Source organism: Anser cygnoides, chromosome 2 (genome assembly GCF_040182565.1).
Source record: "Anser cygnoides isolate HZ-2024a breed goose chromosome 2, Taihu_goose_T2T_genome, whole genome shotgun sequence".
NCBI lineage: Eukaryota > Metazoa > Chordata > Aves > Anseriformes > Anatidae > Anser > Anser cygnoides.
Window position 1 is genome coordinate 23,007,939 of NC_089874.1, and position 21,506 is coordinate 23,029,444.

Sequence of the window (21,506 nt, forward strand, 5' to 3'; positions counted from 1 at the left end):
GCTAAGTCATGTCCGACAGCTTTTTATCACTGGCTGAAAGGTCGCCCTTAAGGCCTGAGGGTCTTGGAAGCTCTTCCAAGCAACCAGGTCCCCGAAAGGACAGGGGGAGAGGAGGATGTCTCTGGGTTGAGCCATAGCTCCCGGTTGCACACCACCCACCTACGCGTGTGGGTGGCAGCAACCCTTCCAGCGTGCCGGGTGTCTCTGAATGCAGAAACCTGGTTAATCGTGGCAAGTCAGACTGGGTAAGCCTTGTGTTGCTTGCCCAGCCCAAGTGTGGCAAAGCACTTGCTCCAGAAGCAAGGACTGCTCTAAACCCTGCTCTTACCCTCGTGTTCACCCCCAACTCCCGTGGTGGGGCTGCTCACCAACACTCTACCCTACGGGCCTCCCAACCACACGCCCTGCTAACAGCCTGCACACAAACCCGGGACCCTGCTCCGCTCTGTGTTACAGAAACACCCTTCTTTGATCCCCAGCCCTTCCCCAGTGGAAACCCCAAGGCAAGGGGCTTCTGGGGGGGGCGGACGACAACCCCTGGGAAGGGCCCCTCAGCCGGTGCCCTGCGGCACGCAGACGAGGCGCCCAGACCCACCCCCAGCCCAGCTGCGACACTTTACCCCTTTGTCCTTTGACTCCAGCCCACCCCCTCCGCGGGCCCCCAGCCCTCGGGCTCCCTTCCCTTCTCCCTCCCCTCCGCCTCCGCCCCGACCCCGCCCGGCCGCCCCGCTCCGCCTCCCGGGCCCGCTGGGAAGTGGGGCAGAGGTGACGCTGCCCGGGCGCTGAGCGGCAGGCCGGAGGCGGCGGCGGCGACGGGGACAGCGACGGGGACGAGCCGGGCGAGGTGAGCGCTGCCCGGCCCGGCTGGCTCCGGGCGGCTCGGGTAGGGCCGCCGGTGGCTCCGGGCCCTGCCGGGCGCGGCCTGGTTTGTGCGCTTAACCCGGGGGGAAGCGGTCGGTAGCCCCTTGGTGGGCGTCGGCCCGCCGTGAGCGTGGCTTTGGGGTGACGGGCCCCCGAGTCCTCCTCTCTGGCGTCCGCGATGTTTCCCTGCGGAAGGGGTTTTGGGGGAGGGAGCGGGGTAGGTAGATAAATCATCTGCCTTCAACTTCATCGAGAGCCCTGGCGTTGCGCTGCAGGCCTGCAACATGGAGAAACAAGTGCAGGAATCCACCGAGGAGCGGACGTTTCAGTACCAAAATTCGCTGCCTTCGCTGCCGGTGCCTCCTCTGGACGAATCTTTGAGTAAATACCTCGAGTCAGGTAAGGGCTTTGGCTAATTTAACGGCAGTGCGGCGTGTGCCCTCGTAACCAGGCCGATCTGAGTGAGACTCCTTGGAAGTAGTGCTCCTACAGACAGCCTGTATCAGTCTCGAGAGCTGAGGAATCCAGCCAAGGTTAGGGCACAAAAGCGCTTTTTTCAGTTTCAAAACAGGAAGCTAAATGCCCAGAGCAACCCGAGTAAAACTTCATGCCTTACACCACTTACCTTTTTTGAGCATGAAAGGAAATCAGATATATGGGAAGGTTAATTTCTTAGTTTTTTTCCCCCTCCCGAGGGCTTTCTTTCTTTTTTTTTTTTTAATTTTTATTTTTTAGCTGTATCAGTTGTCTAACAAAAGGTGTTCCTCCCTCTACAAGTGTGTTTTGCATAATGACTACTTTGCTTGTCCATGACTGTGTTTACCCAGGACTTTTGTGGAAAAAAAGTGATTTCAAACTTTTTATTTTTTTTCTTTTCTCATTAACGTTATTAATTATACAGCAGTAGGAAAAGTCAGAGGTGGGCATTTTTTTGGTGGTTTACCGTGGGGAGGTTTCTGCCTTGAAACGTGAGCTGTCTAAAGACAATTGTGTAAGAGAAGTTGTGAAAACAAAAGTGCAAATGTGTCTAGCTCTGTTTAGGGCTAGGCTAAAGGCCCCTGAGCAGAGCTGACTGGTGAGGTCTTTGTTATCATACCAGACTTTGATACATCATGGAGGACAAAGATACATTACCCAATATCTTAAGGTTTTTTTCCTGTGCTTCTTTAACTAGTTTCAGAGCTCAGAGACATAGAGCTTTTCTCTTGAATGTCTGATTTGTGTCTTACCATCCTACCTGTAATACAGGAATGGTAACAGAATAAAACCTGAAGTTCTGTCCTCAGCAGAAATATGTTACACTGTAATTTCCCTTTCCCAAAAGATAAATCCTGAAATTCACTGAGTTCCCTTTTTTCCTGTGTGTATTGGAAATGGTCCCATATCACGTTGCAATAGTGGTAGGTTTTCTTTGTTGTTTGTCATGTCATCGCTTTTTGATAGAGAGTGTTGAAATGGTGGTTTTTAGAGCAGGGAGGGGAAGGAGGTGTTTTCAGAGGGGTGCGTGTGTGTCTCAACAAAATTCTTTTGCTTTATTGTAATGCACAGAATCATAGAGTATCTTGAGTTGGAAGGGTCCCACAAGGATCATTGAGTCCAATTCCTGGGTTCACAAAGGGCCACTGAAAAATCAGACTGTATGTCTGAGAGCGTTGCCCAAATGACGGGGGCTAAACTCCTTGAACTCCAGCAGGCTCAGTGCCATGACCACTGCCCTGGGGAGCCTGTCCCAGTGCCCGGCCACCCTCTCAGTGAAGAACCTTTTCCTAACATCTAGCCTGACCCTCCCCTGTCTCAGCTCCATGCTGTTGATTAACTTAATTTGTGCTGTTGTAGTAGTGAACATACAAAAACAGAATTGCCCTTCAGAGCTTAGTTTTGTAAATCCAGCTGGCTCTCTAAGTTAATAAATAACTCTCTCCTGGAGTGATGATACCTGACAGTGAACTCTTGCTTTTCTGCTTCTGATCTGTGTTTTCATAAACGGCATGAAAAAAAAATCCAGTTGAGGAGAGATGTGTTAACCTAAAGTTATCTCCTACTTACTGTTCCTTGTACATAAGCCATTTCATAATTTTGATCGTTGTTGTTGATCTTTAGTCTCAGTGGAAGTCGGAGGAAACATTAATCCAGTATTTGCTGTGATGCCAATGATCCTCCCTTGTACAAGTCACTTAAAGCAGAATCTGCAGGGCACAGTTATCAGACGTGGCCTCTCAGTGACAAAGGCCAACTCCCTCAGCACTCATGGGCACCTCATCAAGTCCCTCAGAGTTACTCAGGTCCAATTTCTTTAAGTGTTCCCTCTGCTAACCTTCTTCCACCGAGGTTAGGTCTTCCTCGCTCCTTTTCAAAATAACTTTATTTTTATCCTAATAACGAAAGAAATTCCAGTATTTTGCATTACCTATCTAAAGGAGAAAAGCTAAGATCCATTTTCAGATACATCCTGGCCTCCTTACGCTACTCCACAAGAGTATAATAGAAGTCTTAGTGTTTTTCACATTTCCCTGGATAAACACAGAAAGCATGGGTGCTATTTGATGGGTGACCAAGACTACGTAGACAGCCTCTGCGCCCACTGGCAGGTTCTACATCAGAAGATGGGAGAAAGCAGCTCGCCTAGATGTGATAAAAGGAACCCATCCAAAGCAGACCGGAGCGTAAGGGTGTAATTGCCTAGGGGCCCCCTTTGTTTGGGGTCCCTCCTCAGAAACACCCAGCTCAAGCTCTCTCAGAAGTTTTTTTTTTTTTCTTTGTTTGTTTGTTTGTTTGTTTTCTTGGCTTATTAACATTGTGGAAACCTGGAGTCAAGCCCTCTTATGGTGTTTGACTCGCATAATTTCCGTAACACTATCTCAGTGGATGAGGGCAGAGCAATGTTTACTGTTAATACTGATTTTAACAAGGCTTTTGGCACGTCAGAAGCTTCCTTTTACATCCTTAGAGACGAACTGGTAAAGTGTGGCCTAGATAGTGGACAGTCAGGTGGCCTGAAAACCCTCTCAGCTGTTGGGCTCAAAGGTTTGTGATCAGTAGCACATATTCCAGATATAGGCAAGTTTATGATGGTATACCCCGGGGTTCACTGTCGTTTAACATCTTCATTAATGGCCAACATGGTTCGAGGTGTGGAGCACCTCTCCTATGAACAGTGGCTGAGAGAGCTGCCTTTGTTCAGCCTAGAGAAGAAATGTCTATGGGAAGACCTCACTGTGGCTTTTCAGTTCTTAAAGGGGGCTTAAAGGAAAGGCAATGTAAGAATTATCACCAAGGCCTGTAGTGACAGGACAAGGGGTTATGGTTTCAAATTGAAAGAGGCTAGATTTAGAATAGATATTGCAAAGATTTTTTTATTATTATTTTTACACCCCACTGGTAATTAGGCACTGGAATGGTTGACCCAATGAGATTTTGAACACTTATAATGGTGGGCATTCACAGCCATGTTGGATGAGGCTTTGGGAACCTGACCTAGAATAAGGTTTGCAGCTGGTACAGAGCTGGAAGGAGTGGCTGATGCGCCGGGTGGTTGCAGAGCCATCAGAGGGACCTCAACAACCTGGAGAAGTGAGCCAACGGGCGCCTGGAGTTCAGCCAACAAAGGGAAATGTCAAGTCCTGTACCTGGGGAGGAATAACCCCCCCCACACACCAGTACAGGTGGGGCTGGGGCTGGAAGGCAGCTTTGCAGAAAAGCCCTTGGGCTCCTGGTGGACATGAAGTCGACCATGAGCCAATAATGGAGCCTTGCGGCAAGAAAGTTCAGCAGTATTCAAAGCTCCATTACAAGGAGGCTTGGGAGGATTCTGTCATGTGTATAAGTACCTGGTGGAGGTGGGTGAAGAAGGCGGGTCCAAACTCTTCACAGTAGTATGCAGTGACAGAACAAGAAGCGACAGTCACAAACAGAAATTCAAGACATTCCATTTAAAAATAAGAAAACTTACTTTACTGTGAGGGTGGGCAAGCACTGGAATAGGTTGCTGTCGGGGAGGTTGTAGAGTCTGCATCTTTGGAGATGCTCAAAGCCTGGTGTGGTCCTAAGCAACCTGCTCTAGCTGACCCTGCTGAGTTGAGGTGTTGGACTGGATGTTCTCCCAAGATCCCTTCCAACTTCAGCTCAACGATTCTGCGGAGAAGAAAGAAGTGGTTGAAGGCAAGCAGTCGTAATTCCAGCAAGACGTAGTTGTGAGGAAGTACGGTTTTAATTCCATGAGGGTAGACAAGTACTTGAAGCCGTTGTTTCTCCCCGAAGCTAGATTAGAGATGATACAGATACTTGTTTAATTTTTAGTAATTGTGTATCCTTCCCCATTTCTTAACATTTGTAAGTCGGTCACAGGATTAGCTGTAGCAAGACAGACAAGAAAATACCTGACAGTGTCCAGCAACCTCAAATACGAGTTAGACTTCATTGTGTCAGCCTTGAATGAGCGGATGCCCCCACAGGTCTGTTTGCCAGTGACTTGCCAGTCTAAGTATAAAGATAACAGAAAAATACATTGTACACAGTGTTAGTACATGGTACGGCGTATGAGATATACCCCTATACAAACCCACGTCAGCAGTGCTTGCTGATAACAATAAATGACACTGTAAAGAGGTTTTAAGTAGGCTTTTTGATGAAAATAATGAGTTCTGCAAATATTTACGGAGAACTTTGGACTGTATGGTGTATGATCTGAGAAAAATCCAGAAGTATTTTAAAATATAAAAATTGGACAGTAGTAACTGTCATCAGCATCATTCAAGTAGGGATAATGTAGGGACAGTTGAGATTTGATGGGTACGGTGCTTGTAGGCCATGGATGGGCTTGAAAATAAAGGCAAGTAGCTTATAGTTGGTGCAGTAAGGTGACAGACATGTATGGCTCAATGTATTAAGGTAGAGAGTTCCTGTAAACTTAGTTATTCGTTGAGTTCTTTGGCAGCTGATGAAGACACAGGACTCCATGGTATTTCCAGTTATAGTTTAAAATAGATTGGATTCATTTACCTGTTACATATTTCAGGCTTTCAGCAATTGTTGAAATCTGACATCGTATTTGTTTAAAAGTATGTACTTATGTCTTTATTAGAACACACTGGTTTAATTACAGCTTTTAAAAGGTGTTTTTCCCCCCCAAAAAATGTATGTTTACGAAAAATAAATTTGGGATACTTTCATCCACTCCCCTGTGGACATCTTTATCCTGGAATAAATCTCAGCATACAGTTCTCTTTAAAAACATTTCCTTCTTTACAGTGAAGCCATTTCTAAATGAAGAAGAATATCAAAGAACTGAGGATATAGTGAAAAAATTTGAAAATGGGATTGGCAAAGAGTTGCATCAGAAATTACTGGAAAGAGCTAAAACAAGAAGGAATTGGGTAGGTATTTAGGTATGTAAGAAATTGTAATTGAACTTACTCCTCGGTTGTGTATGCATGTTACTGCCGCTGCTTTGCTCGGAGAGAAGATATCAGCACCTCTCTGGAGAACAAGTGATAAGCTGGTTGTTCAGCATATGGTTTTGAGAGGCACTTAGCTGTGATTTTTTTTTTTTCTTCTTAGGGTCTGCCACTTGGCCTGTGGATATGAGCACACTTGCTTGTATATCTGTGATTTTTTTTCAGTTGGGCAGCTAAGAGAGTTCTCTAACTAAAATGCGAAGTTACCAGCTTTTGAATGCTCTGTCTGTCTGTCAGTCTTTTCTTCTGTTACCTGCTTTACCCTAGCATGTAGGGGAGGGAGGTAACTTAAGAGTTTGGTCCCTCTTTTTCTTGAGGAAGGGATTCAGTGGGGGCCATTCATGAGAACTTTGCAAGTCTTAACGTGACACGTGCCGGAGTGGGCATTTTCAGGTGATAGAAAACTGTGTTGTGAACTGTCCATCGCAGATCCTCACTCGCACAAATTCTCTTTCCTTCCCTTCTTCGTGCTGTAACAGCTGATACTCACAGCAGCCAGAGCTGGCACATGCAAGAGTTTAAGATGATGATGAATATCAGGGAAGAACTTTTCATAGTTCTACATAATTTTACAGTTTAATAGCCTGAAGTAGTATTGAATATTATTTCAACAGCTTGCAAATAAGAGAAGAGCTAGATGTAGCATTACCCTCAACAATTAGGTTTTGAACCACTCTCCTGCCTTCTATTATACAGGAACTACTATTCAAAATATTGAAAAACAAAACAAACAAAACCCATGCAGATCAGGCAGTGATTATTAGAGAATTAATGTCTGAAAGTTATTCTGATGCCAAACATTTTTCATTTTCAGCTGGAGGACTGGTGGCTGAATGTGGCTTATCTTGATCTTCGCATAGCAACGCAAATCCACTGCAATATGGGCGGCCCTGCTCCCTATATTGAACACTGCTGGCCATCCAAAGAAGGCACTCAGATAGAGAGAGCGTGTATCAATATATGGCACACCCTGAAATTCTGGGAGCTGTTACGAGAGTAAGAAAATATTTAGAATCAATTGTTTCTTCTTACAGATCTGTGCATACTTCAGTAGTGAAAATATGTTTATGTTCATTGGCACAAGGTCTGTACAGTAGAAGATGGGCTTGTCTTACCTTGACTTACTTCCATAATTATCACCTCTCATGCTTAATTTTGGTATATTTGTTTACTGCAGAGAGAAGGTGCCTATAGAGAGATCTAGGGATGATGTTCTGGACATGAACCAATTTCGAATGCTCTTCAACACTTGCAAGGTTCCTGGAATTACCAGAGACTCAGTCTGCAACTATTTTAAGACTGGTAAACAAATACAGATTGTGGGTTAATACAAGCAAATGATTTTGTGTTGGAGGCTAATGGAGCAGTCATTTTAACCATCAGCTACTTGCTTCTTCAAAAACTAAATCAGATACTGGTTGTTGAGTGCTTACATAAAGAAGCAAATAAGAAATCATATCCACTAATGACTTTTTGGTACGATGTTTAGTCCTTCCTTATTTAACCTTGTTCAAGGTTAAAAGAAAGCTCTGCTACAAATTGTGTGTTACCAGCCTGATGCCTCTAAGAATTGCAGTGCTAGCATTAAGAATTAAAAAAGACAAATTCCATACGTTAAAAATGTGGGTGTATTACATGTATTGTTTGGACAGAATTGCAGCATTGTTTGTAATTGTGTCCTTTTCTCTGGAATGCTTTTCTGGAGTGTGCTCCCGTTACATTCTGTTGGGATAATTCTTACATACTTTCTGTCGCTGTGCTGGCTCTTGGCTTAGCCAACTTCTTTTATTTTCAGTCTTGAAAATACTCCGTAGAGATTCTTGAAGCCATTCTCTTAAGTTCGTAACAGTTTTCTGGAGTGCTTGGTCAAGAGCTGAAGTAAAAGTGTAATGTCCTTCACTAACGTATATTGTAGCATTAGCAACCAGCTAACTGAAAACATAACACCCCTCTCCCACACACACATTTGGATGCGTCTGGAGGTGTTCAGGAGCATTGCTCTAGTTAATCGTGTGAGATGTGAGTTCCTGAAAGACTCAGGAGTTCAAGAGGAAAGATGTATTGCCTTGCCCCACAGAAATTATATAAGGAAATCTCCATGCCACAGGAAGTGAAGAGAAAAACACAAAGCTGAAGGTGCATTTCTGGGGGGTTATTTTAGGGTTACAATTGAAGAATCAATTTAAATACCAAGTCCGAATGGTGGAAATTCAGTGTTATGATCACACTTACTAAGCAAAGCTGTGATCTTGTGGATACGCAAGTCATTCACATCCCTTTTTTACCTTAAAATATTGTAAGATCTTTAAACAGTCTTGCTTATGTTATCTTTAATGTCATACACAACATGTGAAATCCATTTCCATGTAGATTGTCTGTCTCCAGGTGAAATACTTAGTTCAATTAGTTGTCTGTGTGATTCATGGAGAAATACGAATACCTCTAGGGAAGGATTTGGGTCATCCAGATATGCAGGTACATAAGACAGAAGGAATTGCTATCTGGAGAGGGATCTGTTTCTCTCCTTTGGCTACAGAGGGAACTGACGTCGTCTAAACACTTGACGTAAGATTGAGATTGCAGAGTAGGACACCTAAAATTTGACCGGTAATGTCAGCTTGGAGTCAAAGACCAGACTAAGATGAAGGCAAAAGACCTTGATCAGTGGAGCCTGGAGAGCTGTTTGGTTCACCCTGCAGCAGACACCTTACTGAGGACAGATGAAGAGCTCACTAGATTTCAGTAAATGTATTGAATAGATCTCCCCCAGCTGCAGTCAGAGATCAGACACGGAGTTGTAGGTATCTTAACTTCCGAACTTAATTCTCCCCCTTGCTTTAGACAGCTAAGTTTAGGAGGATGCTCCATAAAATGCCCTAATTTGTTGTCATCCTTTCTAGTTTTGGTTATGTTAGATCTTAATTTCATGATCTGTGAGAATGTGGTTTGCATGAAATGAGAAATTCCGCATCCTTGATCAGATTGTATTGAATTGCATTAACTGATTTAGAAAGTAGAGCCATAAAGATAGCTGCATAAGAATCTGATTGTTAAGATAAAGGCTTTTGTGGGCTTTTGTTGAGTTAAATAGTTGTGGATAAAGAAGCATACGTTTCTTCTTTGTCCTTGGGCAAAGTTTTGTATTACGAGAGCTGTAGCACAGTGGCTCAGTTTCAGAAAAATGTAGCCAAAACCAGATTTATCATCTGTTTTTATCACAAACTTTTCCAACTTTTTTTTAGTATTAATGCCAGGTAGATGGATATGATAAGACAGTGCTGTGCAAACGTACTTGAGCTACTGTGGGCCAGTACCACCTGTGTTTCTGTATAATGTCCAAATTTGTGTGTTAGTTCCATTTTTACAGACTTGCACGTGCTGATCAGGTCTAATTGACTTCCGTGCACATCTCTGTTCTTGAGATGCGTATCTGAAACTTGTCAAATAAACAGCCTGAGAAGTGAGGGACTCAGTTCAGGAATCGAATCAAGTGGAAAGTACCTTAGCAACTTGCTTACTGCATTATGTTTCCTGCCCCTCCCCTTTGCACCCCCCTTCCCTTTTTTTTTTTTTTTTTTTAACAAAACAAATATCAGTAATTACTCTTGTTTTGGCAGAGGGTGTTCCTGCCTACAAGGTACACGAATAAATGATGTTTACTACTAGGTAACGACAATGACTTGAAGTCGTTAATAATGGTGTATGTATATAAGTTATGTACTTGTATAGATTTTCTCTGAGACCTCTTAAAACTTCAACACTGCAGTAAGATCATGAAGTTGGTCTTTGAAAATTATTCTTTTTAATGTGATCCTCTTTTTAACTCTATGAAGTCTGCCTCATTTTGAAGAAAAATGGGTCTGTAGGACTTGCTGAATAGTTTTCCTTTATCTGTCACTGACTTTATCCCTGGTGCTGCATTTTCACATTTGGTGTTTTGCTTTGTTTCAGCGGCTGAAGGTGAATGCCCGTCCCACTTAATGGTCCAGTGTCGAGGCCGAGTGTTTACATTTGATGCTATACATGAAGGAAACATGCTGACTCCTCCAGAGATTTCCAGGTTTTCAAACTACCTTGTTTCAAATGAGCTGCATACCAAAGATAGTTGTTTTTCTGTCCCTCTCACTCCAAAGAGCTAGGCTGTGAGAGACTACAACTTTTCCTGCAGCTGCAAACATTCAGATTCTAGTGAATTTTGGATTAGTAGATGGCATCTTCTTACCATGAGTCATAGTCTTGTTCTTTTGTAGTACACCCATCAACATCATGCAAAAGGGGTGAATGAAGGTGTTTCAGTAGGAAACATCATCTATGTGTGATGTTTTTTGACGTGGAATTATCAGGACTATAAGTAACACCATTCCTTTCAGGACCAGTTTGCACTGATAATTGTCTTAGTGCTACTTCATCATTACAGAATCACAGAATCATCTAGGTTGGAAGAGACCTCCAAGATCACTGAGTCCAACCTCTGACCTAACACTAACAAGTCCTTCACTAAACCTTATCACTAAGCTCTACATCTAAACATCTTTTAAAGACCTCCAGGGATGGTGACTCAGTCACTTCCCTGGGCAGCCCATTCCAATGCCTAACAACCCTTTCAGTAAAGAAGTTCTTCCTAACATCCAACCTAAACCTCCCCTGGCGTAACTTCAGCCCATTCCCCCCTTGTCCTGTCACCAGGCACATGGGAGAACAGACCAACCCCCACCTCGCTACAGCCTCCTTTAAGGTACCTGTAGAGAGCGATAAGGTCGCCCCTGAGCCTCCTCTTCTCCAGGCTGAACAATCCCAGCTCCCTCAGCCGCTCCTCATAAGACTTTTTCTCCAGACCCCTCACCAGCTTCGTAGCCCTTCTCTGGACTCTCTCGAGCACCTCCATGTCTTTCTTGTAGCAAGGGGCCCAAATCTATCAAGGATGAAGCACAACTATCCTTTTGATAACGTTTCAAACCTAATCCATCTGTGGTTAATTTTGAAAAGAATAGAGGGGCTGGAATTCCTGTTGGTGAGTGCAGCCGTCAAAAATCCAAGTATAAGTTGATTTTCTGCTAGTTACAGAGCAGTGCGGCAGCATTTCATTTTCTTTCAATGTGTTTGTGCAAGACCAGGGATAACTGACCACGTTTGTGGTTCTTTTCATACTCCTGAACTGCTGCAAAGAAACAGAAATAATTTGGTTCTTTAAATAATAAATTTTTTATGTTTCAAGCTTTTCCATGCTGCATCTCCACTCTCCCAGTAGCATGCAGAAGTGACAGCTTTTCAAACTGGCAGTAGTTACGTCCACAGGCTTTTCTGCTCTCTCAACTCTAATGTCACATACAGAGGTAGTTTCAGCATAAGCCCCTTCTGATCAATTTCGGATCTATATGCATCTACTTGCTAGAGAGGGATTGTACATTTCATCGAGGTCTTCTCCAACTTAAGTGATTCTATGATCTAGGAAGAATTTATGGCATTTGTGCAAGTGCTGGTTATAGAGCACAGCAGAAGGCTTTTTTAAAAAAAATCCAATTTTTTTGCCAATTAAAATTGGCAAAAGATTGACCCATTTCCTTAGGCAAGGCAAAAAATAGAGAAGCTCAAAAGTCACTTTTTTTTTTTTTTTTTGAAAGTTTGGTACTTCAGGATTCAACATCTGTATTTCTGACTTACATAGTTGTACAAGTTAGATCAAGCAAGCAACAAGGAAGTGAACAACTAGAATACGGACAAAAACCCTAAAACTTTCTGTTGCCAAAGTAGCGCTCTGTTAATAGCTCTTCAAAGGGGCAGCGTAAGGAACCAGTAGGAAGAAGTATTCTTGTGTAGCTGAGTCTCTCCATTTAGGATGTACTGCAGTTACTGTTCTGTAAATTCTATTTTTTTTCTTGAGTGAAAGTTTTTCCATTGTGTCTCATTAGCTGCTATAAAAGCTGGAGACCTGCAGTATTGCTGACTTGTTGCTCAGGAAAGTCTGATCTTCCCTGTTGAAGACTTAAATCCAGTTTTAAATTGATCTAAGTGCATGCTTAGCACTTTAGGGTCATGGTAGTTTACATGTAAGTCTGTACTGTGCTGGCAACTGCAATTGGAATTGTCTGTTAGTGACTGAACACAAAGCAGATTTTCAGCTGCCCTTCACACAAATCAGCTCCCTCAGACCCTCCTTAAAATTCATATTAGCTTGTGAATGTGGAACAAAAGTTACAGCTCGACAGGAGAAAAAAAAAAGAGAGATAAAAATGATGTTTTTGATACATCTTCGTATGTTCCTTGTTAACTTTAGCTTTTTGAAATCTTCTTATAGGCAACTTACATATATCCAGAAAAGATGCCATAGTGAACCAGCTGGACCAGGACTGGCAGTCTTGACAAGCAATGAAAGGACAAAATGGGCAGAGGTTGGAATCCTTCGACAGTTTTTTCCTCATAAAAAAAATTTGTGACCACTGCAAATACTTCATTTCACTTAACTCTGCCATTTCCTGCTTTCTAGATACGTGAATATTTGATTGGTCTTGATTCAAAGAACCTAGCCCATCTTGAAAAGATTCAGAAAAGTTTGTTCACCGTCTGCCTGGATGATTCTAGTCCCCATGTAACTCCTGAGAACTACACCGAGGTAGCTAAAGATTTTCGATAGTTCTTATCTGCCCTTTATATAGTTTTTTTCTCTGCATATGTGCATGTTCTTTCTGTGGTGAAGTAGCACCTTGCTTCTTTATAACTGAGAAAATGAAGCAGATCAATGTGCAGATAATGTTTCTTGTTGATCCACAGGAATAATTAAATAGTTTGAATTGTTAAGATATTGTAAGTGAGAATAGAGGAAATAGACCTTTGTAGTCTTTTTGCTCTCCATGCTTCAGGGTCCTTAGAAATATAGTCATCAACTTGTTACCACTCTTAATTGTTTCATCTTTAGTTGCATGAAAATGTCTTCTCTATCGGGCAGGCCTCACCATCTTAATGTAGGTTAGTTTTGGCTGACAGAGGTTGGCAGCGTACTTCATATTTCTGAAAACCCACAGTGTAAAATTTTTGCTTTAGGTTACGAGGCTGGGGGTAGTGGGTGATCCAACTGTGCGCTGGGGAGATAAATCCTACAATTGCATTTTCTTTTCCAATGGAACCAGCAGTGCATTCTGTGACGTAAGTTAAAAAAAAAAAAAAAAAAAAAAAAAAAAACACAAACACAATTCCCCTTATAAACCTTTCGAGTATTTACTTAGTAAGTTTTCCCTTTCAGAGTATTAAATGTTTAACATGTTACTTTTTAGTTTAGCCTGGTTTTCCGGGCAGCTTGTCTGGCAAGTTTCCAAAAGCAGTCTGCTTTTACAGTGATCGATGTTATACCGTACCTGATTTAAGAACATGAGCTCTGAAATCCTAATCTTATTTCTGTCTTTAACACTCCCTCATCAGTTTCGGAAGTAAATTGCATGAGAAGGCTAAAAATGAATTCTTTATGTTGAACAAGTGTGTTCTTAAACTCAGATTGTTTTTATTCTTAAATGACAGTTCTTAAGTGGCCATAAAGGTCTACAACCTGCCTGCAATCTGCTTCTCTACAGCTGTGCTGTGCCTATCTAGATACAGAGCAGTCAAAACAGCAGGTGGACTTACAGTAGTTCTATAAGTATTGTAGAAGAACTAGAAAAACAAGTCCAACGCTCTGTTGTAAAGCTGCTAGTCTGTGGGGATAAGAAGTGGGGTAGGGGAAAAAAAACCAAAACAATATGATCCTCTTGCAGTCATGCAAATAATGCAATATCTCGTCCTGTATGATTCCAGCATTCTCCTTTTGATGCCATGGCTTTAATTACCATGTTAGTGTATACCGATGGCAAGATTATTGAGAACGAGGGAAAATGGAAGGTACGTATACTTTAATCTTTCAAATGTATTAGTTAGTGTCAATTTTTTTTTATGGGTAACATTTTCTGTTTTCTCCTTTTTTTTTTCTGTCTGCCTGCTCCCAGGGATCAGATAAAGTGAGGGATCTTCCATGGCCAGAGGAACTTGTATTCACGGTGGACCAAAAGGTTATTAATGAAATTGGACGTACTAAAGAAATATATTACAAAAAGGTGAAATTTCTTGCTGTTTCTCCTAATTGTCATTGATTTTTTTCATTGCGTTTGTGTGGTTTTAGCTGTTCTTTCTGCCAGACAACAGAGGTAAATATGTTATGAATTGATGACTTAGGGGATTTAAAACCATGGTTAAATTTGTACCATTTTTGCTTTGTGTTGAATATGTTTCATTTGAAGTGAACCAAGTTGTGATATTTGAAATGACTTGACTTCTGTGTGTTTTGTTTTTTTTTTCTTTTTTCCTCCTGTGGCTTAACAGGTATCTGAACTGGAACTAGTGAGTTACGCCTTCACATCCTTTGGCAAAGCATTGATTAGGAAGAAGAAACTTCATCCTGATACGTTTGTGCAGCTTGCCCTTCAGCTGGCTTATTACAAATGTCACGGGCGGTAAGAAAAGCTCATTACCCAGATTATGAATGAAAAAACAGAGCATTGAATAGAGGTGTGGGTCTGGAGATGTAATGCAGGGGCCTTGCAGTGCCACTGTATAACTTGCTATAGGGATAAAAGAATGAAGAAGCAAGGTTTTGCTTTGTTTTGTTTGCTTTGAAGATCAAATAAGGCCTTGTTTTGCACCACTGAAATTCAAGGGGCTTCTGCTCTTGGCCTCAGAAGGATTGTCCTTGTTCCCCTCACAGGGATCATGTGCATACATACTATGGAATGGAGGGCAGACAAAAGTCCATAACAACATGAGTTTGGACTGTACAAAGTAAATAACGGGGCAAATGGCAAACTTGCAATGGGTCAGGATTCCTTAATGCCAAACAGTTGCTCAGATGGAGTAGAAATCTTTATTTGTAGCAGCTGACAGCCATCAGTAAAATAGTTAGGCTTCCAAAGCTGTAAAAGAACTCTTAGACTTCAGTGCCTCACTTTCCTTCAGCACCATTAATTATGGAAGTTTGGGTGTAGTAATAGAGACAGGGACCCTCCAGAAGCGTGGCTCAGCAGTTTTGTGTGTGTCATTTTATTTTGGATTCTTGGTAAAAGACACTGTTCTTCCTGGTACTGGTGTTCCCAAATTTCTCTTTGCTAGCTAGCCATGATTATGGCTTGGATGAGTCATTACTGACCTAGCAAGTATTGCTTGCTTCGGAAAAAAAGAGGGTTTCATCATGTGAGTATGGCGTTTAGTCACTGGAGGTGCTCGTCCTATCAGACAGGCTAGATCTTGGTTTGCTAAACATTGGAATAAATTGTCTGACTAAAATAGCCTGTTAAGTCTGTTTTAAACACACTATTACGTTGCATTTCAATTGTATAAATGGTAGAATATGGTAGAGCTGGGGACTCTCCAGAGAGTGTGTGACTCTCTCTAGGTGAGTGCCAGTATGCAAGAGATTTGAGCCTTTCCCTTATAAACAGCGAGCGTTGGAAGACACTGCTTACGTCAGGTGTGTCTCTTAAGTTTTGAGCTTTTGTGTGGTGTTAGATGGTTTCTTTGATGGAAATACATAGTGAAACTGAATGCTGCATAAATTCAGCTTAGTTAAACTAGTACAGTACATCTTTAATCAGCAGAAAATAGCCATGACAAGCCAGCCTTTCAAGAAGTGATTACAGCGTTGGCGCTTTTTCAGTCGTCTATCTCATAAAAGCTTGCAGAGCTCCTTTGCGGCTCCTTTTCAGATACACATGCACACACACAAATTAGGGGCTTACGGATGGCTGTAACTGGGCTGGATGCGTAGGATACTTCACAGAACATTTTTTTTCTTGGAGAGAGCAAATAGTTCTGTGAAGTTGATGAGATATTCTTCCCTCATTTTTCTTCTCAGTCCGGGCTGCTGCTATGAGACTGCAATGACCAGGCGCTTCTATCACGGCCGCACAGAGACCATGAGACCGTGCACTGTGGAAGCAGTGGAGTGGTGCAAATCCATGCTGGATCCTTCTGCCAGTGTAAATACAGAAACCCTACTTTAATCATAATGTGTTTAGAAGGCGTGTCATTTGAACTGCTTAAAATTCACTTTCCTACTGTCTCATTAATGGTAGTTGGCTTGTTTCCAGTAAGACAAATTGCAAATGTTGGGTTGCTTGAGGTCTGGCTGCGGTTGCTGGGACTGAGGTGAGCCGTTGTGCGTGGGCTTGGTTTGATTTTTTTTCTATTTACACTTGGTTTTCAAGTCTGTCTTGAGCTATATTCACACTGATTTTCATGCCTCAGAAAGTAACCGGCTGGGTACCAGTGTATTCTGCCATGGAGTGGTTCTGTTGTTTTAATTTTAAAGTGAAATAGGGAAATGTTAATCTAATCATTGAGTCCAAGAGCGAGGTTGAAATCTGCTTGTGTCCTAGTGGCAACAGGGATGTATTCCAGAGCTTGCCTCTGAATAGCTCAGCCAGTGACCTTTCCTTTTCCCAGCAACTACCCTGTAGTGCATGGCTGGCGAGGGATTTCATGCCTTTCTTGCCAAGTGAAAGCTGTACAAAAGCTCCTTCTGTTGTCCTCGCTGCACATTGCTCAGAGCGTGAGAAATGATGGAAGGAGAAGATTTGGAACACAGGCTACACATCTCTAAGGAAATTCAGAGGTTACAGATTGTTAATGTCTCTGAGAAACAGAGGAGTATAGCTGTCGGGAAGTATGTGTGATGGATGATTAGTCCTAAAGAGTGGATTTTCCTGGTCTTCACTGTCTTCTTGTGGCATATGCTGCAGCTTTAAAACTCAGCTTTCGTGCCGTTAGTTACATCTGCTTTCCTATTGCACGTATGGGCTCCTGTTGTTTCCCTGCTATTCAGTTATCTTCTAACCAATTATCAGGCTTTTATGGACAATACACAGAGAGGTTTGTTACTTCCAGCCCTAACAGTAGCCTTCTCTTTCTTTTTGTCATTATCTCCAAATGTCCTCCTAGTGCTGTTTCTTTATGATAATCTCTTAGGGGGCTTTAATAGCATTTAATCTGCTCAATGGCATTGAAATAAACATGCCTAGAAGGCTACTCTTAAGGTACTTGAAACTACCTGAAGTTAGGTGCTTTGGAAGAAAATCCATTTGTGTGACATTTTCTTTTTCCCCTTGTGAGCTTAGCAGCTTGGTTTTTATCCAAATAGAGTGGCTACTGGCAGTGGTTCGCATTCCGTGCTGCAGCCTCGCACATACCGAGTACAAAGATAGAAGGTGCTCCTTGAGTAGTTAAAGAGCTAGCAGGACCTAAGTACAAGCCAAGATGTGTATGTTTTAATTAGGGTAAAGAGGCAAGATGCACTTTTTTCTGCTTTCTCTTCACAATTTTTTTCTTTCTTTTTTTTCTTTTTTTTTTTGTCACGGAAAATGATGCTCATATAAACGCAGCCAGACCTGCTAAAAGCTCATGGGCTTTCTAAGTAAGTGGTAGAAGGCTTTTGGTTTTAATTTCTCTAGTTTACAGTGGCTACCTTGCAGCATTCTTTCAGCTTGTTTGGAAAAGAGCATGAGGCTTAGAATATTAGTCAGTGCAAAAATGACCTGAATAACAGAACACAGATACAGGGAACAAATGAGCAAGTTCTCATGAAAAAGGAATTTGGATCTGGGAGAAAGAGTTTGAGAAATTTAAAAGAATATGGGTGAGTCACAAGGTTCTAATGTACCTTTCAATTCCTCCATTTTCTTCTATCTAAAATTGCTAGAAGTAGTGAAAGGGAAAAACTTGCTGATCAGTGCTTTGTAATGTGTTGTGTTTTTTGTTTTGTTTTGTTTTTTTTTAACCTGTTCCCCTTACTTTAAACAGACATATGAACGCCTACAGCTGATGCATGCAGCGTTTGCAAAGCACAATAAGCTGAGGAAAGAATGTGAGAATGGAAGAGGTACTCTTGGATCCAAAGTTATTTCTTTCCTTGTGGGTGGAAAGGGAACATTTCTGTATGCTAATATATCTTCTGTCTTCTTGTGCTCCATAAAACTACCCCCTTAACATTTTATATGTAAGTAATTTTGGGAAGAGGAACTAAAACCAACTCCTCGTACCCTTCCTTGCACCCTAAATACATTTTCACTTTAAATGTTAATTCAGTTTTTCTGCTGGTGGGCCAATTTCAGTGTGTCGAACTCCTCCTCCTTGCTGAAATAGAAGTTGTTCTTGAGTTTTGTTTTCTGCAGGGTATGCACAGGGTCTGTATTACTTAGCTTATTTGCATTTGGGCTCAGTGTTGCAAACTGAAAGTGCTGAAGGCCTCTTACCAAATATAATTACCAAAATATACCCAAACATTACCAGATATTTGGGAAGTGGTTTTGTGTGCCACAGTGTGAATCTTGTGTTTTTTGTTTTGTTTTGTTTTTTGCTAGACTGTGTCATTTTCTGTCCTTCAGCTGCTATTTGAGCTTCAGCTATCCGGAAAAGAAAAAGCAGAAAAGCGGGAAAAGGTGCTGTTAATGATGCAGTTTGTGCGTTTCTTTGACAGGATTTGACCGTCATCTCCTGGGTCTCCTGCTCATAGCCCAGGAGCAAGGACTCCCAGTGCCAGAACTTTATGTGGATCCTGCCTTCACAGCCAGGTAACCGGGGGTCTTGTCCTGCGGGGAAGCGGTGTCCCTTGGTAACTGAGGACTGACTTTGTTACATTGACCTCAAGCCTGATGATTTTCTGATCTCTAGGACAAAATAACTTTTTGTAAAATGCACTTTGAAATTAACTTTGAAAATGCTGCTTTTGTTTTGTGGTGTTTTACAGTGGAGGAGGTGGGAATTTCGTTCTTTCAACTAGCCTGACTGGCTACACTAGATTCAGTGGATGTGCACTACCTATGGTAGACCATGGCTATGGCTTTTTCTATGCAATCCGAGATGACAGGTGAGGATGTCATTTCATTTTGGGCCTTCATTCTTTCTCTGTATCACAAAAGGAAAGATAGCTAATGACTATGAGGGAAGGAAGGAAAAGATGAAACGTGGTTGAACATGTCAGAAAAGGTTGAGAAGTGAGGTAGAGGAGAATAGAGGCATTGACGTTCTGGGAAAGCACGTGTGGGAGGAAGGACAAATGGTGGAGGTGACATGAGCACCTAGATGCTGACAGTGAGCAGAAAGGAAAGAGTTGGGCAGGTGAAGGGGGGAACAACAGAAGTTAACCTTTAAAATAAGATTTAAAATAAGCTTTCTCCTTAGAGATCATTAAACATAACACATGCAGAGGTGTTTTTAAAAAGTAGCTATTGACCGACAGACAGATGGAGTACAGGTGAGCACACTGTCCATCATTTTTTGACAGTGATGCACACACCTCTTGATTCAACGAAGAAGAAGCTAAAGTATTTGGCTTCGCTTCTCATAAAATGGTAGCATTTGGAAAGATCTAGCTTCGGTTTATTAGTCTCACAGACAAAAATTACCACTTGTTCACCAAATCAAGTAAATTACTTTGATTATAGTGTGCTGAGATAACCTGCTATTTTGTGATTCAGGTGTAGTTTGATGACTAGTTTCTAAAAAAAATAAAAACTTTACTGTAGGTTGGATTCAGTTTGAAAATACAAACCAATTATACTTTCTCGTGTAGCTCTGTTAGCATAAATAAAGATTAGGTAAATAGACAGAAAGTACTTTAAACTAGTTTCTGTGAATTGTATTTCTTCTCTGCATTTTCAAATGTAAGCAGAAAAGTTATGTCAGAGTGTATGTAGAAATGGGTATTTAAATCAAAATACCTAGTTTCAAGATCTGTAAACATTGTCATTTTTACTGAAGGCCGTGGGGGTTTGAATCCTTAAATCTGTATGTTGGGATGGTGTGTTTATTTGCTAATTTTTGCTTCTGAACTTGTTGATAATTTGATTTTTGAGGTTAATTTATGACTTATTTTAGACCATGATAATTAAGAGTGATAACTTCATCGTTTTCTGTATTGACAGGATTATCGTTAACTGTTCTTCCTGGAAATCATGCCCAGAGACCAGCGCAGAAGTGCTGTGCAGAACCGTATTCCGGTGTTTTCAGGACATACTGCAGTTAACAATTACAACTCAGTTATAAGGTTGATAATGATATGAAAGAGCCTGTGCAAGCTTACAGGTTATATGCAGAACTTGTAAATGAAACACTACTCAAGAGAACTGTTGTATTCAAGCTCAGACTTGTAATGATCTGTGTGAAATCTACCTGTGTTCATGGGATTTACTGTGGTAACAGTACCCATTCAAAAGTAATGTAGCCATTTGCAACAGCAATGCAAGTAGTAGTATTTGATCTATGTCAAACTATGCAATATTAAAACATGCCTCAACAATGCAAACATACTTGGGAGATATGGTGTTGGAAACGGAGAATTTATGGGAGATTTGTATTTATGATCTTAGTAGTAACACATAGAATACTTTGTAGTCTAATGATACTGTTCATGCCAGTGGAGCACTTACCTGTGTACTTCAGAGTAACCACACTCTCCTCTTAGGTGACTGTGCTGCCTGTTCGTAGTGGTTTATGAAATAGAAGGGCTGCCTCCATCAGGCTGTGCTGTTTTGTGAGGTATCTTTCACTTCTGCTACCTGGATTATATAAAATAAAGGTTGTATCCGCGTATGGGGATATTCCCACTGCATTTATAATATAAAGGCACTGCAATCTGAAGTATTTTAAAAAAGCCTTCAGTAATAAAGACAGTAGTATATTAATTCCAAATTCCTCAGAGTTTACATCTTCTAGTGAGCTGTGAATTTCTCTGCTGCTTTATACTAGTAATACACAGTAACAGTAAGCACTGAAGGCAGTTTGATGAGACTCTCAGGATTTTAAGACTTTTGATTCCTGTCTTTGAGCAGTTTTGTATTTTCTTCTCTTTAAATAAAATTCTTCTAAAAATCTTTTTTTTTTTTTAAATTTGATTTATTTTTAAGTTGATGCTTGATCTGCGTTGACTAGACTTTGTGAAATAGATGATCTTGGGGAACAGATGCTGAACTTGAAATGGAGATTCTAAAGTACGCGTTGTTTGCTCTCTTCTCCGTTTTTTGGAGTTTTGGGAGAGATCAAGGATAATTTGTTTTACTGCAACAACTAATCCTCAGCTGACACTGAAACAGTCCCCTTGCCCTCCAGGAGCTCTGTAGCATATATTTTTTTTCCACAGTAGCAAGAACAGTCTCAATTTTTATTTATTTGTTGTAAGGAGTA

At 41.6% G+C, this 21,506-nt stretch overlaps 1 protein-coding gene across 1 annotated transcript; it reads left to right on the forward strand.

Moving 5' to 3' along the window:
- Positions 1 to 687: 687 nt before the first annotated feature.
- CROT (carnitine O-octanoyltransferase) lies at positions 688 to 21,196 on the forward strand. The gene is made up of 17 exons (XM_066991678.1): positions 688 to 844; positions 1,137 to 1,260; positions 6,109 to 6,233; positions 7,129 to 7,310; positions 7,492 to 7,616; positions 10,266 to 10,374; positions 12,610 to 12,703; positions 12,799 to 12,924; positions 13,353 to 13,454; positions 14,097 to 14,180; positions 14,285 to 14,392; positions 14,658 to 14,788; positions 16,183 to 16,306; positions 18,126 to 18,204; positions 18,802 to 18,895; positions 19,072 to 19,191; positions 20,249 to 21,196. The coding sequence occupies exons 2-17, from the start codon at positions 1,146 to 1,148 to the stop codon at positions 20,367 to 20,369; spliced, it is 1,839 nt and encodes a 612-aa protein (XP_066847779.1). The 5' UTR covers positions 688 to 844; positions 1,137 to 1,145; the 3' UTR covers positions 20,370 to 21,196.
- Positions 21,197 to 21,506: the final 310 nt, after the last annotated feature.

Excerpts from the sequence above, each read along its gene's own strand:
- CROT (XM_066991678.1), top strand. The coding sequence starts at position 1,146 with ATGGAGAAACAAGTGCAGGAATCCACCGAGGAGCGGACGTTTCAGTAC. Across the intron at positions 12,704-12,798 it reads AAAGGACAAAATGGGCAGAG|ATACGTGAATATTTGATTGG; the intron begins GTTGGAATCCTT and ends CCTGCTTTCTAG. Across the intron at positions 18,896-19,071 it reads GATCCTGCCTTCACAGCCAG|TGGAGGAGGTGGGAATTTCG; the intron begins GTAACCGGGGGT and ends GGTGTTTTACAG.